Here is an 18,309-nt window from a genome sequence, read left to right on the forward strand (position 1 = left end):
GGCCAGAACTGGGTCTAATTCCACCCATGAACTTAATCCCTTACACAGTACAGTACCTGGCAAATAAGTGCTTAATAGATGTTATTTCTAATACTAGAGGCTTCCAGAAGATTGCAAAACAGGGATGAAGAGTTAAAAGCAGCACCAAACACTGAAAAGAAAATGTACAGTGCATTAAGAGAATCTAAATGACTTCATTGTTGAAAGAAGAGATAATTACACATTGGTTTTTATCACTCACTTGTCCCCTGATTTAAACTTCCCCACTCAGTAGTGTTATCTTTGAATATGAACAACTCTCACTATAAAGTGGTTTATAATTACTTACATGGTTTCTATCTATTTTATCACAGAGTAGTAGTACAAAAGGTATTTATTGAGCATCTGAGTGCTGTTCAGTGCCTATTATGTGCTGGGGTAATACAATAAAAGCACAAGACATGTTTTCTGAATAGAAGGAATTTAATCTAGTGGGAGGTGGGGAGGGTGGAAGCATAAAAATATTCACAAGCAGAGGGATAAAATTGAATGTTCAAATATACACACACACATAAATACTGAGGTTTGACAAATATTTATAAATCCATAAGCAGAAGTAGCTGAAGGGTTAAAATCTGGGGTGTTAATAAACAAAAGATGACAGGTTGAGGTTGAATTTTAGCGAGGCTTTGAAAATGGGGAGAGCTGAGGTCTAATGGATTTGGGTGGGGAGGGAGTCCTAGGCACTGGGGATATTGTGATGGGAATGGTTAGAAGCTCTGATGGAGCAAAGAGTGCAGGTGAGTAGAGTCAATATGATGGAGAGACTTGATGCCAAATGGTAAGGATTAGTCATCTGTATAACAATCAATCCACCAGGTTTATTTAGCATTTACTGTACACATAGCACTGTACTAGGCACTTGGGAGAGTACCATATCTCACAGATTCCATGCCATCACATTCCATTCCCACAACAAGCTAATGATTTAGGTGGGAAGATGGCCATTAACACAAATAAATTATGTGTACACAAGTGCTGTAGGACTGAGGGAGAGGTGAATAAAGGATATAAGGGCGACACAGACGGGAATGGGAGAAGAGGAAATGAGGGTTTAGTTGCAAGGCCTCTTGGAGGAGATGTAGTTTTAATAAGGCTTTACGATGGGGAGAATGATTGTTGAATATAAAAGAGGGAGGGCATTCCCGGCCAGAGTCAGGATGTGGTGGCGACAAAGACTGAGATACAGCAGTTTCTGAACTATATTGCCAGCACATTATGTACTCAAATATTTTGATGACTGAAATAATACTGAAAATAGCTACTGATAACCTCAAGGCTTTAGCATGGAATAAGATTAAAAAAAATCTTTGCAGAGTGTTACTTGTAAAATCAGCAACAATTCATGCCGAGTGACTAGAACTCTCTTGATAACTTAAATGCACCCTCGAATCCCTCACTGTCAACCCAGTACAAAAAGTGAAAATGGAGTGAATAGTCATTTGATATTGAAACTGTCCTGATCCTTTCCTAGTGCATCTACTTTTCTGTCCCCTACTTCTAATCTCTCTCTTTTACCATCGGCCTCTAATCCTGGATGAGACTGGGCAAATGAGAGCAATTTCCCTGGACCAGACTCCACTTTGGGATCAAAACTCCACCCTCTCTAGAACGGCTCAATTTAGCATCAATTGGTTGAGACAAGAACCTCAGAATCAATGCCTTCTGTGCTCACAGTAGGGTTGTGTAGGGGGGAGGAGGAGAAGACAGTTTAAGGAGTTGAACTATTGCATCTCGTCCAGGAAAGCAGTAACTTTGTTTACAACTCTTCTTCTACACTCTCTATTGATGGCCCCATAAGGGTTGATATGCTTAATGCAAGTGGAACGGCCTTGCTCCCACCAACATGGGAAGGGAGTGTGAGAGGGCTATAAGTTAGAAGTCCAACAGCACTACTGGCATTTGACCGGAGGCTAGCTCACCGACACAGGGTGGACAAGCACTACATTGCTAGGTATCTCCTGAGGTTACCTTAAGATCTCTCCTCAGGTTCTGTACAGACCAGTTCCTGGCTCACCAACCACCTTGGGTCGATGAAATCAATGCAGTGTTGACTAGGCAGGCTGGCTTTTGCACCTTGTGTCCAGGGCCACCTCATATACCTAGTTGAGGGGCAGGCTAGGACAATTGTAGGATTTGGGCACTGCCATGCAGTCTCACAGTCACAGAAGTCTGTGAGTCCTCCCTACAATTACAAACCTCAATAGCATTCCAAGGCAGCTAGACATGCTCGTTGAGAAGAGGGAACATGTCTATCAACTCTTGTACTGTACTCTCCCAAATGCCTAGAACAGTGCTCTGCAAATAATAAGTGCTCAACGAATAAATACCACTGATTATTCAATGAATGAACATCTTCTTTCCCCTACTCTCCTTTCCTTCTAAGAAACCCAGTTATGTTGAATTGGCATTAGCCCACTATTAAAATCACTAAACCAGGCCCATAGTTTCTGATATAAACACTTAAGGCACTTATTGCAAACATGGCTGAAATTAAGTCAATCCTTAATGCTGCTCATTCAATTAATCAGGTATATTTTTTGATTGCTTATGGTATACAGAACACTGTACTAAGCACTTGGGAGAATACAGTATAACAGATTTGGTGGACATGCTCTCTGTTCAAAGAGCTTTCAGTGAAAGGCACATTTTGAAAATTCAAGCCCCAAAAATGAAAACAAGAGGAACAACAGTACAAATGAAATCCAGGATTACATTCAAATAATGGAGAATGTGATGATTTCTAATCTGACATATAATAGCTATAAATTGAATTTAAAGGTTTGCCAGGCTAATTATCTGTTAACAATCAGATTCAGTGGCATATACCACACTTGGACATTCCTAAAATGTATATCTGAAGCTTTGGGATTTATTTCAGGATGGCAGATGGGTAGAGTTGTTCATAACTACTCCATTTGTTAGGTGAGCTATTCAATCCACTACTAAGACTGAATTTCAATTGCTCTACAACAGATTGAAGAAGGCATCATTAGCGCAAGCTACAGATTATGAATAAAACAAATTCTTTCATCAAAAAATTGACCCTAAGAAATGTAACCACTTGAGGTGCAAATTACACTGATTATAAAAATATCACTATTACATCAAAGTCAAAGAACAGGCATTTATTCAGTGATTTGTGCAGAGGAAAACTGTTGGTCATCAAAAACAAAATAGTGATTGCCAAAATGGAAGTCAAAGAAATCAGTATTCAATAAACATAAAACTGTGCAGTTCTCAAGGTAGCCTATTGAACATTTTGAGAAATGTGTACGTAGAAGTATTTTAAAAGGGTAGTAAATAAGGATTTCATAAGGAATAAAAATATTTTTAAAAATCACATTAAAAAGGATTACTTTTTCTCTTTTACTTCTAATGTTTCCAGAGTTCCTACCTTACACGTTATTAGCTAAATAATCATTACTGTGATTCGGAGTTCACTTCTCCCTCGGCAAAGCTAAAGTATTCTTTGGGAGCAAGTGACACCAAATAGAGTGTTTTTCAAATGCTAAGGACAGATTTCTCCTTTTTGAAGCAGCAACAACTAATAATTAAAGCTGCCATTTGGTCAGTAGTGATTAAAAAAAAGTCTCCTTGATTTTTATAACATAGAAAGTGTACTGCATTTTTAATTAGTATTTCGGTCAGAGAATACAATAATGCAGAAAAAGCATAAAGTGAACTATACATTACTCCACTGCTCCCTGGGGTTTAATCTGTCACAAAGATACAATACAGTTTGGCAGTATAGAAAACAATAATCAAAAACCAAGGGAAACTATTAGAATCCCCTGTGGCACGGAAATTGAAAATGGAAATACTGCCTTTGAACACAGCTTTAAGAGATCACAGGTTTACACAACTTGTATTTGTTTCAAAAAAGGAGTGCTAGTTCCATCCTTGTTTAATCCATGGTCTACCTCTTCCTACTACTTCTGTCTGCTTACCTTTCATCCTCCACATCAAACTCATAAGCAATTCAGCCCTATCAAACATCTTTTGGATCTATCTCTTCCTCTCATCTTCCCTGATGCTTTGCTCTTGCAGAGGCTCCCTTACTCCCTCCCCAGAGATGAGCACAAAGGGGCCTTCCACAGCTCCTACGGGCCTTGAGGTGAGGTTCAGGCTTGTTGGGTTTAAACAATTTCTGGGTGGGAACAGATGATTGACTTTGAGCTCGGGCCAGGCATGATCGGTCCTCATATTTCAGGGATTTCCTGTTCTACTGGACCAAGACACACTCTGCACACCATAATAATAGAAATAATAATAAATAGTTATGGTGTTTGTTAAGCACGTACTACGTTCCAGGCATTGTACTAAGCCCTGGGGTGGATACAAGCAAATCGGGTTAGACAGTCTCTCTCCCACATGAAAATAATTCCTCATCATCAATATTATTAACTATCTTGGAAAACAGAAAGGATGTAGGGATAAGGAGTGATTTAAGCGATAATATCAAAATTAAATCCTGCTTAACCATGAAAACAAGAGAAATGCCATATTGGATAAATTCAGTGGTGCACTCAGTCCAGTATTTGTTTTTGATGATCCATCAATGCAGTACAAATGGAGACAGCATAAGATGTGGCCAAGAGGAACTCCTGGGCAATGTTTTCAATAACGCTCTTTTCCCTTTTAAAGCTTATTTTGAACTTACCACGCACAAATCTATCTAAATTCCTCTTGAATCTACTGACACTTTCTACAACTTTCTGTGGTAATCAAGTCATCTGTTTACTAACCAGGATATTCTCTTCAGTGGTTGGGGGAAGTCTGTGGATTCCTCAGGGCCTAGGCCCCATGTCCTGTTGAGGGTGGCATAAAGTTGAACCTCAGATTTCCAGACCATGGAAAACTTTTATGGTTTAGCACCCAAACATTTCTGAATCACTGCTCAACCCAAACTCAGAGTAATCGATTTTAAACGATAGCAACAATTAAGATTGAAAAGTTGATTTTTAGAGGTTTTTGTATTTTAATGAATAAGGTGCAAATCCTTCAAAAATTTACATTCTCTCTCTGTATTTTCAAAATGTTTAATGTTCTCAGGTCTAAAATGTGACAATTGTGATACTCTTTAAAATGTTTGGCTATAAAACAAGTGCTCTTTAACCTGTTGTAAAATACTGTAAAAGGGCTATTTGATAAAATTGTCATGAAAACTAGCTGATACAACTACATTTTGTAGGACAAAAGATAAATAAGACCTTTGTATTATTACCAAAAGTCTCAAAGCAGGTGGATTGCTACATAGGTGCACATTTGAGGTGTAGCAAAGATGTGCTGAATGTATTGCAGCTATCACTGTCCATTTTCTAAGGTGAGACGTCACAATGAAAACCACCTCCATGAAATGACTGCAGAACCACTACTAATCAGGAATAGTGAAATTACTGGTATTTCCATGTCTAAACTAAGGCAGCATGACAAAGGAAATAAAGGAACAGTGAAGCCATGAAATAAGTGTATTTTACTGCATTGATACCACTATTTTAAAAATCACCCTCATTTGTGATAGTTCATTGAAAGCTTGCAACCGATTTCTTAGGGGAAGAAAAAATTATAGTAATCTGTTTAAGAATTTTTCAGTTAATGCTGGAATTTGAGCACTTCTTCGGGTTCCCACAGGAACAGGCAAAAAGCTGAAATAATTTTTATTAAGAAATAGATTTCTCAGAAGGAAAAAAAAAAAGAGACAGGAGAGATTTATTTCTGCCTCAACACACAAAAACAACTCAATAGTGGTTTCTTCTTCCTCACTTTCCCAGCTACTCTTTAGGGGAGATAACATGAATCTTGCCAAAGCAGTAGGGCAGAATAAAACTTCACTCCTAGTCTTAATTCTATCCATTGAATCTAAACAACAACTTACTTTGTGGCAAGCACTATTCAAAGCACTTGGATAAACACATGTTAATACAGTCCCTGTCCCACAGGGGGTTCACAATCTAAGTTGGAGAACAGGAACTAAATTCCCATTTTACAGATGAGGACACAGTCACCAAGAAGTAAAGTGATTTACCCAAGATCACAGAGTACGCAAATTTAGGAGACTGGATAAGAATCCAGGTCCCCTAACACCCAGGTCCAAGCTCTTTCCTCTTAAGCCACACTGATAGTATTTTCCTATAACTGCTTCACAAGAAGGTAGTAACAATTAATTTGATATGTTTGTCAAGGTCTTTACATGCTTAAAAATCAAGATGATTTTTTGATTACTTTTCAAAAACAAAAATGGGTTGTCTATTGGTTCCTTTAGAGAAAACCAAATATGGTCTATGTGAGTGTATGTCTGATATATATGGAAATTGAATTGACATCCTTGGAGTCACCCAAATGCCAATTAAAATTTTTTTTTTTAAAAAAAAGGCAGGACAAGAGGACTAAAATGTTAAAAATAGAAATACAGTAAAACAGTATAGCATGTAAGCATATTCATCAGTACATAATCACTGTGGCCATACCTGCTTCCCATCCAGTGTACAGAGCCTCTTGACAACGCCGGAGTCTAACTTAATTGCTTCAGTGATGTCAGTCAAGACTTGCTCAAAAGAATGGGCTGTCTTCTTATTTAGAAGGATTCTCACGGCTTTCCGAGGCTTCACTCCACTCCGAATCACAGTCACCAGTTTTGGCTTGATAAAATCTTTGCTTTCCTTCACTTCAGTTTTTGTGGAGGTCAGAGAAGTCAAGGATCTGGTGGATCCAGCCTTGATGTTCACAGACCAGTTGGGATTAACATTCTTGGTGTAATCAACTTTGCGAAAAGGCTCATTGGATGCACACACATAACTTTCACCTAAAAAAGTAAAAAAGTTGGCTTTCAAGAAGTTCACAAATTCCACTAGAATTCAAAATCCCAGAGCATATTTAACCAAATTTTACACAGTCATTTTTTCACTAATTATTCAAGAACAGAAGAATTAGACAGTTCAGAAAAGCACAATCCTCAAAAGAATGGCATTTTCTAAAGCTCTGTGCTAAAAAGCGACCAAAAACCCTCATGGAAAATAGGTAGTTACCCAGCTAGCTAAGACCATTTTTCCCCTAATGTGAAATTTTTTGTTCATTCTCCAGTCTTACCTTACACATACCATCACAGCTACAATAACTATGTGAATATTTCATTTTAATATAATAGTTCGTTAGTATAATTTAAAAAGTGACAAAATATGCCTAGTCATGGATATAATTACCATTGTTTAGGGAATATTATGCCCTGCATAACTTTCAAAACCATCTCAGGTAGTGTGAGGTCAATATAATTTTCAACAATATTATTTAAAATGCTCAGTTACTTGAAAAGTATTAGTAAAATACACTAATATGCACAATAATGTTTTTAGATCTCAAAGTTACATGTCTCTTTTACAGTGGTATTTATATGGAACTATTCTATCTTTAGAGTATCACTGAAACCTGTTATTCTTTCTAGATATGGAAAATGAAGCAAAGGAATATATCTTACCAAATATATGATTTACCAAAGACGACACAGCACTCAGCACAAGAATCACTTAAAAGAACAGATGTTGGAAAACAAAGCTAAAACCTCATGTTTAACAAGTAGAGAATACTGGGTAAAAATACTGAGAAAAGTACTGGAGAGATGGAATTACGACTGAAAACCATGCCTACCCAAAGATATTGTTGGACTCTGAAATTTAACACAAATGCAGCCAGGGACTGCAATGTGTGAGTCACAGCTTTGTGTCTGTAGAAACAGAAATAATCCTACAGTGCAGAAAACAAAGATTTTCCCAGCCTTGGCCATTTGGTATACTTTAAATAGATTACACTCATGTAATGTCTTTTCAGTTTTGTAAAGAAGGGGCAGATCCAGGGTTTCTAAAGCTTTCAGCTGTACCCAGAAACCAGAAAAGTTGCCTTACTACTAACAAATGTTATTGAAACTCAACTATACTGATAAAGACTGATAGCTGAAATGGTGAGGAGTGGGCAAGAGAAGAAAGCAGCAGAAATGTTGAAGGTAGCTATGGTAAATTCTTGCCACAATGTGGAAAAAAATGAAGTGAAAAGAAGAGAGAGATGGACAAGAAATCAGTGGTATTTATGGAGAACTTGTTTGCAGAGCATTCATTCATTCAATAGTATTTATTGAGCGCTTACTATGTGCAGAGCACTGTACTAAGCGCTTGGGATGAACAAGTCGGCAACAGATAGAGACGGTCCCTGCCGTTTGACAGGTTTACAGTCTAATCTGGGGAGACAGACAGACAAGAACAATGGCAATAGAGTCAAGGGGAAGAACATCTCGTAAAAACAATGGCAACTAAATAGAATCAAAGCGATGTACATTTCATTAACAAAATTAACAAAATAAATAGGGTAATGAAAATATATACAGTTGAGCAGACGAGTACAGTGCTGAGGGGATGGCAAGGAGAGGGGGAGGAGCAGAGGGAAATGGGGGGAAAAGAGGGTTAAGCTGCGGAGAGGTGAAGGGGGGGGGTGGTAGAGGGAGTAGAGGGAGAAGGGGAGCTCAGTCTGTGAAGGCCTCTTGGAGGAGGTGAGTTTTAAGTAGGGTTTTGAAGAGGGGAAGAGAGTTAGTTTGGCGGAGGTGAGGAGGGAGGGCGTTCCAGGATCGCGGGAGGACGTGGCCCGGGGGTCGACGGCGGGATGGGCGAGACCGAGGGACGGTGAGGAGGTGGGCACCGGAGGAGCGGAGCGTGCGGGGTGGGCGGTAGAAAGAGAGAAGGGAGGAGAGGTAGGATGGGGAAAGGTGACGGAGAGCCTCGAAGCCTAGAGTGAGGAGTTTTTGTTTGGAGCGGAGGTTGATAGGCAACCACTGGAGGTGTTTAAGAAGGGGAGTGACATGCCCAGATCGTTTCTGCAGGAAGATGAGCCGGGCAGTGAAGAATAGACCGGAGCGGGGCGAGAAAGGAGGAAGGGAGATCAAGAGAGAAGGCTGACACGGTAGTCTAGCCGGGATATAACGAGAGCCCGTAGCAGTAAGGTAGCCGTTTGGGTGGAGAGGAAAGGGCGGATCTTGGCGATATTGTAAAGGTGAAACCGGCAGGTCTCGGTAACGGATAGGATGTGTGGGGTGAACGAGAGAGACGAGTCAAGGATGACACCGAGATCATGGGCCCAAGAGACGGGAAGAATGGTCATGCCATCCACGGTGATAGGGAAGTCTGGGAGAGGACCGGGTTTGGGAGGGAAGATGAGGAGCTCAGTCTCGCTCATGTTGAGTTTTAGGTGGCGGGCCGACATCCAGGTGGAGATGTCCTGGAGGCGGGAGGAGATGCGAGCCCGAAGGGAGGGGGAGAGGACAGGGGCGGAGTTGTAGATCTGCGTGTCATCCGCGTAGAGATGGTAGTCAGAGCCGTGAGAGCGAATGAGTTCACCGAGGGAGTGAGTGTAAACGGAGAACAGAAGAGGGCCAAGAACTGACCCTTGAGGAACTCCAACAGTTAAATGATGGGAGGGGGAACAGGCTCCAGCGAAGGAGACCGAGAATGACCGGCTAGAGAGGTAAGAGGAGAACCAGGAGAGGACGGAGTCCGTGAAGCCAAGGTGAGATAAGGTATGGAGGAGGAGGGGATGGTCGACAGTGTCAAAGGCAGCAGAGAGGTCAAGGAGGATCAGAATGGAGTAGGAGCCACTGGATTTGGCAAGAAGGAGATCACGGGTGACCTTAGAGAGAGCAGTCTCAGTAGAGTGGAGGGGACGGAAGCCAGATCGGAGGGGGTCTAGGAGAGAATGGGAGTTAAGGAATTCTAAGCAGCGATTGTAGACGACTCGTTCTAGGATTTTGGAAAGGAAGGGTAGTAGGGAGATAGGGCGATAACTGGAGGGGGAAGTGGGGTCGAGAGCAGGTTTTTTTAGGATGGGGGAGATGTGGGCATGTTTGAAGGCAGAGGGGAAGGAGCCATTGGAGATTGAGTGGTTAAAAATAGAAGTTAAGGAAGGGAGGAGGGCAGGGGCGATGGTTTTAATAAGGTGAGAGGGAATGGGGTCCGAGGCGCAGGTGGAGGGGGTGGCACTTGCGAGGAGGGAGGAGATCTCCTCTGAGGATACTGCAGGGAAGGATGGAAAAGTAGGGGAGAGGGTTGGTGGGGGCACTGAATTAAGGGCTTGGGAAATCACAATACAACAGAGTTGTTAGACATGATCTCTGCCCACAAGGAGCTAACGGCCAATACGGGGAAAGCGTCATTAAAATAAATTACAGATTGGGGAACTAGAGTATAAAGATAAATACATAAGTGCCGTGGGGCTGGGATGAGTATCCAAGGGCTTAAGGGGTTCCAAGTTGGGTGCATAGGTGACGTAGAGAGGACGACTATGGGAAGAGGGCTTAGTGGGGGAAAAAACCTATTGGAGATGTGATTTTAGAAAGATTTTGAAGATGGGAGAATGATGAATTGTCAGATATGAAGGGGTGGGAGTTACCAGCTCAATGGAGGATGTGGGCAAGGGGTCAGCAGCAAGGGAGACAATTGTCAATTACAGTGAGCCACATTACAGGAGCAAAGTGGGTGGATTGAGTTGTAGTAGATCAAAGAGGTAAAGCAGTAGGAAGAAAGCTGATAGAGTGCTGAGGGAGAGAGGTGATGGTGACAAGTCACCCTTCTCTGGGCCTCAGTTACCTCATCTGTAAAATGGGGATTAAGACTGTGAACCCCATGTGGGACAGGGACTGTGTCTAACCTAAGCACTTAGTGTAGGGCCTGCTACACAGTAAGCACTTAAATACCATAAAAAAAAACCTTCCAGTTACAAGAAGCAACGTGGCTCTGTGGAAAGAGCATGGGCTTGGGAGTCAGAGGTCATGGGTTCAAATCCCAGCTCAGCCGCTTGTCTGCTGTGTGACCATGGGCAAGCAACTTAACTTCTCTATGCCTCAGTTACCTCATCTGTAAAATGGGGATTAAGACTGTGAGCCCCACATAGGACAACTTGATCACCTTGTATCTACCCCAGCGCTTAGACCAGTGCTTTGCACATAGTAAGCGCTTAATTGCCATCATCATCATCATCATAGCTGTGGGCCAGAATGTAATTTCACCAGCCTGCAAAATATCACCATTCACATTAGCCAAGATTACTTCAGTCATTCTGGTACCTTTAGTACTCCACATTTTTACCGGATTAATGCAAATCTCTTAAATACATGAAAGCTTAATAACTCAAATGCACAAATTGACAGAGTGAAGGGAAAGAACAGAATCTATAAGAGAGAGCGACAGTTTACTGAATTTCTGTCATCTTTACGTGACTTAATAGTAATGGTATTTATTGAGCACCTATTCTCTTAGAGAAGTAGTGTGGCTCAGTGGCAAGAGGCCAGGCTTGGGAGTCAGAGGTCATGGGTTCGAATCCTGACACACAGCTGTGTGACTGTGGGCAAGTTACAACTTCTTGGTGCCTCAGTTCCCTCCTCTGTAAAATGGGGATTAAGACTGGGAGCCTCACGTGGGACAAACTGATTACCCTGTATCTACCCCAGCACTTAGAACAGTGCTCTGCACATAGTAAGTGCTTTAATAATTATATGTATTATTATACCTCTGTGATAAAAATAGAGCTCAAGAGCAAGTGACAGCGCTGTCTCATGTTTTATAATAATAATAATAATGGTATTTAATAACATTGGTATTTGTTAAGCACTTACTATATCCCAAGCACTGTTCTAAGCACTGGGGTAAATACAAGGTCAAAAGGTTGTTCCATGCGGGGCTCACAGTCTTCATCTTGATTTTACAGAGGTCACTGAAGCCCAGAAAAGTTGTGACTTGCCCAAGGTCACACAGCTGACAAGTGACAGAGCCGGGATGAGAACCCACAACCTTTGACTCCCAAGCCTGGGCTCTTTCCACTGAGCTACGCTGCTTCTAGGTACTAGTTAATCAAGTCGGGGACAGTCCCTGTCCTATATGGGATTCACACATTCTCATTTTGCAGCTATGTATCTGAGGAACAGAGAAGTTAAGTAACTTGCCGAGGGTCACATAACAGACATGTGGTAGAGCTGGGATGGGCTCAAATTCTGGCTCTGCCACTTGTCAGCTGTGTGACTATGGGCAAGTCACTTCACTTCTCTTGGCCTCAGTTACCTCATCTGTAAAATGGGGATTAAGACTGTGAGCCTCACGTGGTACAACCTGATTACCCTGTATCTACCCCAGTGCTTACAACAGTGCTCTGCACATAGTAAGTGCTTAACAAATACCAACATTATATTATTATTCCCAGGCCCCTGTTCTTTCTGCTCAGGCATGCTGCTTCTCATCCTATCCATGCACACTGTGTCTGAAAAGATGTTGTTTACATGAAGATGATGCCTTGCTGTGTGAATGCAAATGTTCTGTTTTGTCTGCCCCTGAACCTACCTCTATTCCCACATCTTTGTGAAGCCTTTGCTCAAAGATAGCAACCTATGTGGTAAAGTGAGGTGTGGGAAGCTAAGCTGGGCCAGGTGCCAGCTGATAGCAGCAGCATCTTCAACATCTGCACAATCCTATGACTTTCCACCTCCAAAGTAGCCACCCACAAGAAGCAGTAGAGAATGTGTCTGGAGCAAGGGCACAGGAGGTGCAAGTCCCTGAGATAAAGGGAACAAAACTAGTGCCCAGCACGTTGGGTACCAAGAAAGGCTAGAGGCTGTAGAACCACTGTTTTGGCTATAAGTGTATCACGAACTCTGAATCACAAAGAGCGTGAAATTCTGTTCCTCTACCACAAGACCCTACTGACTTTTGTTTTCATTTTGTGTTCCCTACCTCCCTAACAGTGTGCTATCCACAACATGAAGTAAAAACCCACATTATAGAAGAATTTAGTGTACTTGAAGATCATGTGACCGCTCGATCTTTTCTTCCTAAAGTTTCTCAAATCATTAATATAGGTCTAATTATAATCCTATTATCTAAGTTGCTCCACTCTAAACATCCTCTCCAGATTCACCATAACCCTTAAATAAAATGGGTTAAGCACTTCAATAAAAATTTGACCAGTGCTGAGTATACAAATAACTGGAAATTCTCATGATTTTGTAATCATTTGAAGACTAAGGCACTGTCTTCACCTTAGTCTTCAAATAATTACAAAATCATGAGAATATAATTCTTTACCTTTTGGTTTTATTATGGTCTGCATCCCACTTCAGGCTCAGTCTTAATCCCCCTTTTACACATGAGGTAATGGGCACAGAGAAGTGAAGTGAATTGCTCAAGGTCACACAGTAGACAAGTGGTGGAGCTGAAATTAGAACCCATGACCTTTTACTCCCAGGCTCATGGTCCAAGCCAATACACCAAGCTGCTTCTCTAATTAGTGATCTTGAAAATAAAACTAGACACAGCAGGAAGCAGAGTGATCATCTTGGCTAGGAAACTACAGGGGGAATTCATTTTTTTGAGAAGTTTTGTTTTAAAATTTCCAAATGAATGCGGACTAAGTTTCATGTTTTTTGACTGTCATTCAGGGGAAAACCAAAATAAGGCTGGCTCCACAGAAAAGCGACATATAGAGAAGTACTCAAACAATTTGTCAATTAAAATTCTCTGACACTGCAGAACTACCTGTGTAGAACTAGTAAACACCTCAATGACTCTGGAAGGCATCTAGGTTTAGAAATCTGAAACACAATTACTGAAAACACGGGTGTCAAGAGACAGGAATGGACTCAAGCTGTGTAGTTGCCTAAGGGGAAGTAAACAAATGTACTGGAAATTCCAAGTTACATAACAGAGTACCCACTAATACTGTAGGAGAGTGTGGTTTTACTCCCTAAAGATGATCCAGGCTATTTGGGTAATCAAGAACCAAAGATAAGAAACTGGGAAAGGCATATTTAAGTAGGAAGATACTGGTGATTGTGTTAAGGCTGTATTGTTGCCTCTACATTATTGATCTACCTAGCTTTTACTAAAGTATAACCAGAGGTTTAACAAAAAATGATAGGTATTAATGATCATTCAACTGAAAGCTGCATTGGAAAGATGGCAGAGAAGATCTCAATCACACAAATCAAAATTTGGAAGGAAAAAGTTTTCATAAGATGGAGTCTTTGGTAAGGACAATCATATGAGAATAAATGGATCCATTTACATTCCACAAGTACTACTGTGACAATATTTTATAATTACTCTTGGACCAGACAATTTTATCAGGAAACTGAAAGTCTTGAGTGAATTAGATCAAGTTAAAAAGGTAATTTTTTTTTCCAAAATTTGTAATTTCCCACCCTTCTCATAGTGCTAATAAAAGACACATACAGGATTCGCTTCAGGTCAGTTTTCAGAGTACATGAATACATTAATGTATACCTTATGGAAAGCTTAAATCATCAATATAAAAGTACCCTGATAAGGATTAAAATTCAAGTCTGTTTACTTGCTCTGTTTTGTTGTCTCTCTCCCCTCTTCTACACTGTGAGGCCACTGTTGGGTAGGGATTGTCTCTATTTGTTCCTGAATTGTACTTTCCAAGCACTTAGTAAAGTGCTCTGCACACAGCAAGCACTGAATAAATGAAGTCACTCACAAAACCCTCCTGGAATCAAATGTTTGGAAGGGAGCCCCAGGTGGGACAGGGACTGTGTAGTAAGTGCCTGGCAAACAGTAAGTGCTTAAAAAGTACCATTTAAGAGTATTAAAAGTCAAATCAGTATTTGTGTGTGGGTTACCAGTAGAACAGACTGCAAGCTCGTTATGGGCAGGGAACATGCCTGCTAAATTTTGTTGTACTCTCCCAAGTGCTTGTTACAGTGCTTTGTACATAGTAAGCATGAATGGTTGCTGGGAACACAAAGGGTACTCTATCAATGGTAATTTATGGAATTAATGTGGGTATTCTAATATGCCTACACCATATAAATAACTGTCATGGTTAAAAAAAAGATCATGCACAAACTAATTCTTCCTCTCCTCCCAGATTTTGGATCAGAGACTCATCTCTAATACTGCCTTTTCACACTGCACCAAAAAAAAAAAAGCAAAGTGCTGAAGGGAAAGACAAGATTGAAATATAGCTATTAAAAAACAACAACTAAAACACCTTTTAGGCACATGAGGTATCCCTGGACCAAGTAAACCAAAGTTTAATCACCTTTAGAATTTTAGGAAGGTATCCCTCCTATTCTATATTGTATAAGGTATCATATATCTCCCATTATTAGCATGCTTTGTGTGATGAAAGAGGTGTGCAGGGAGGTGTCCAAAGCAACAGAATAACCTTTCTACTACTCCCTCGTCCACAAAACCTGCTATCCATATTGGTCTCATGTAACATCATGAGAAGCAGCATGACTTAGTGGAGACAGCATGGACCTGGAAGTCAGGAGGTCATGAGTTTTAATCCCAGCTCCACCATTTGCCTGCTTTGTGACTGTGGGCAAATCCCTTCACTTCTGCAGGCCTCAGTTACCTCATCTGTAAAATGGAGATTGAGACTGTGAACCCAGCAAGGGAGAGGGACTGTGTCCAACCTGATGGGTTTGTACCACCCCAGTGCTTAGTATAGTGCCTGGCACACAGTAAGCGTTTAATACCATAATTATCATCAGTAAACTCTGCCGAGAAGGACAAATGGGGAATGGGAATATGGAAAGAATCACTAACAAAGGAAGTTTCAGGGAAGCTGAAGGCTTGTTAAGAAGATTACTAGCTAGCTATTCTAAGGCTAGAACTCCACGAGTATTTGAATACTTTTCCCTGGGACTTTACCGACCCCCATGAATCCAGGAGTTATTGTATGGCAAGTAGGCAGCTCTACTTCCCCAAGACAGGTTTGTCAAAGAAATTTGCCCTTTAATCCATAATACAGAAATATGCATGAAATTATTAGCAAGGGTCCCAAATTTTCCTGATGGTGGAAGGGAGGAGGAGAAAGGAGAGGAGAGAGGGGAGAGGAGAGAGGAGGAAGGAGAGGAGAGAGGGAGAGGAGAGAGGAGGAAGGAGAGGAGAGAGGGAGAGGAGAGAGGAGGAAGGAGAGGAGAGAGGGAGAGGAGAGAGGAGAGAGGGAGAGGAGAGAGGGAGAGGAGAGAGGAGGAAGGAGAGGAGAGAGGGAGAGGAGAGAGGGAGAGGAGAGAGGAGGAAGGAGAGGAGAGAGGGAGAGGAGAGAGGAGGAAGGAGAGGAGAGAGGGAGAGGAGAGAGGAGGAAAGAGGGAAAGGAGGGAAAAAGAGGAGGGCAGAGAACACAGAAAAGCGGGGGCGCAGGTGAAGCAAGAAAGGTTAAGAAGAACAATAAAATACTCCTAATGGTGTTCGTCCAGCACTTACTACGTGCCAGGCACTGAAACGGAAGGCCACGGAGGACGGGGTGCGGGTCGATCACGGGGAAAGAGAGCAGGGGGGCGGAGGGGAAGGCGCCTTCCGTGGCCCCGCGGTGGCCCCCGACGTAGTGGACGCCCCGCAGGCAGCCCCCCGTCCGTCCCCCCCGGTCCGTCCCCCCGCACGTGCGGCGCAGGGTTCCCCACCCGCCCCCGCCTCACCTTCCAGCAGCTCGTCCAGGCTGCTGAGCTTCCTGCTGCCGTCCAGGGTGTAGATGGCGCGGACGCCCTGGGGCAGGTGCACGTTGTCGGCCAGGGCCCGGGTCAGCTCCATCAGCAGCGCGTCCAGGGAGCGAAAGCGGTCGCTGGAGATGGCGTAGACCAAGCCTTTGAAGTACCTGTCGCCGTTCCGGTAGAAACGGGCCCGCTTGGCCTTCTTCTCGGAGCTGAGGGCCTGCAGGGTCCGGGTGCGGTAGAAGCTGCAGTGCGCGCTGTGCGCGGGGCTGGGGACCAGCCCGTTGCCCCTGCCGGGCCCGGAGCCCCCCGACGACCCGCCCGCCCCCCGCCGCACCCCCCAGCGCGGCCTTTTGTCCCGCTCCTGAAAATGCTCCAGCTCGATACTCCGCCTGCTCGCCATCGACTCAGCCCCCCCGCCTTCCGGGGAGCAAAATGCAAAAATAATCAAAAATCACAGGGGGTGGAGGGGGGTGGGGTGGGGGATGATGATGCCCGGGCGTCCCTTCCCTAAGGGGCAGCCTGGGCCGGCATCCCGCAAAACAGGCTCCGCGGCGTTAAGAGTCTCCGGTAGTGCCGCTCATGGTCCCGCACCTCCAAAAAAATGAAAAAGCGGCCACCCCCGCTTCTCCTCTCGGAAGGACTGGGCGCTCAGCCTTGCCGAGCATCGCTCAGCACAGCCCCCTCTCCCTCCGCTGGGGAAGCGGCGCCGTGCTGCAGAGCGGCTGCAAAGTTGGGAGGTCGTGCACGGCTCCCCGCCCCCGCCTGCACAATACACACACACACTCACACCAACGTCCAGCAGCGCGCCCACACAATGCCCGAGAACGAGGATCCAATGCAATGCCCAGCAGCTTCTCCCCACTACCCACTCGGGGCCAGACTCGCCTTTCCAGCCTTGCCACCGAGGATGCCAGCTGGCGTCTGCACTAATGATGCCAATGCAGCGGGGTGGAAGCAGGAGGCGGAGCCTCCCCCTGAATCCTAGGCCTCCCGGACCCACACCCGCACTGCATAGCAGCTGCACTACCTTCTCCCTCCTAATAAACCCGGAAAAAAAAAAAAACTAGCAAAGGGAGGGAGAGACAGGAGGTAGGAGTGAAGGACGGCCCTACAAAGGAATAAGATTGCCCTACTGAGAGCTCACCTCCTCCAGGAGGCCTTCCCAGCCTGAGCCCCCCCCCCCTTTCCCTCTGCTCCCCTCCTCTGCTCTTTCCCCTTCCCCTCAGCCCCGTGCTCATTTGTATATATTAATAATAATGTTGGTATTTGTTAAGCACTTACTATGTGCAGAGCACTGCTCTAAGCACTGGGTAATCGGGTTGCCCCACGTGAGGCTCACAGTCTTCATCCCCATTTTTCGGATGAGGTATCTGAGGCACGAAGTGAAGTGACTTGCCCACAGTCACACAGCTGACAAGCAGCAGAGTGGGATTCGAACCCATGACCTCTGACTCCCAAGCCCGTGCTCTTTCCACTGAGCAACAATGCTTCTCACTCTACTCATTACCCTATTTATTTTGTTAATGAGATGTACATCACCTTGATTGTATTTATTTGCTATTGTTTTAATGAGATGTTCATCCCCTTGATTCTATTTATTGATATTGTTCTTGTCTGTCCGTCTTCCCCCGATTAGACTGTAAGCCCGTTGAAGGGCAGGGACTGTCTCTATCTGTTACCGATTTGTACATTCCAAGCGCTTATTACAGTGCTCTGCACAGAGTAAGTGCTCAATAAATACTATTGATTGAATGAATATTTTATTAATGAGGTGTATATCTCCTTGA

The 18,309-nt window shown here is 43.3% G+C and overlaps 1 protein-coding gene across 6 annotated transcripts in view; it reads right to left on the minus strand.

The window, feature by feature from the left end:
* The window catches only part of DCLK2 (doublecortin like kinase 2), a 97,345-nt gene extending 79,812 nt beyond the window's left edge, over positions 1 to 17,533 (minus strand). For 5 of the 6 annotated variants that reach the window (XR_003763371.2, XR_003763370.2, XM_029076915.2 and 2 more), the window contains exons 1-2: positions 16,508 to 17,532; positions 6,510 to 6,844 (exon numbers count right to left, since the gene is read on the minus strand). Coding sequence is in view for 4 of the 6 variants with exons in the window: in XM_029076915.2 (XP_028932748.1) it covers positions 6,510 to 6,844; positions 16,508 to 16,922 (750 nt within the window). In the remaining 2 variants the exon portion in view is untranslated. Of the gene's footprint in view, positions 1 to 6,509; positions 6,845 to 16,507 lie in introns of all 6 variants that reach the window. The other variant, XM_029076917.2, reaches the window with a different exon arrangement.
* Positions 17,534 to 18,309: the final 776 nt, after the last annotated feature.

This window comes from Ornithorhynchus anatinus, chromosome 12 (genome assembly GCF_004115215.2).
Source record: "Ornithorhynchus anatinus isolate Pmale09 chromosome 12, mOrnAna1.pri.v4, whole genome shotgun sequence".
Taxonomy (NCBI): domain Eukaryota; kingdom Metazoa; phylum Chordata; class Mammalia; order Monotremata; family Ornithorhynchidae; genus Ornithorhynchus; species Ornithorhynchus anatinus.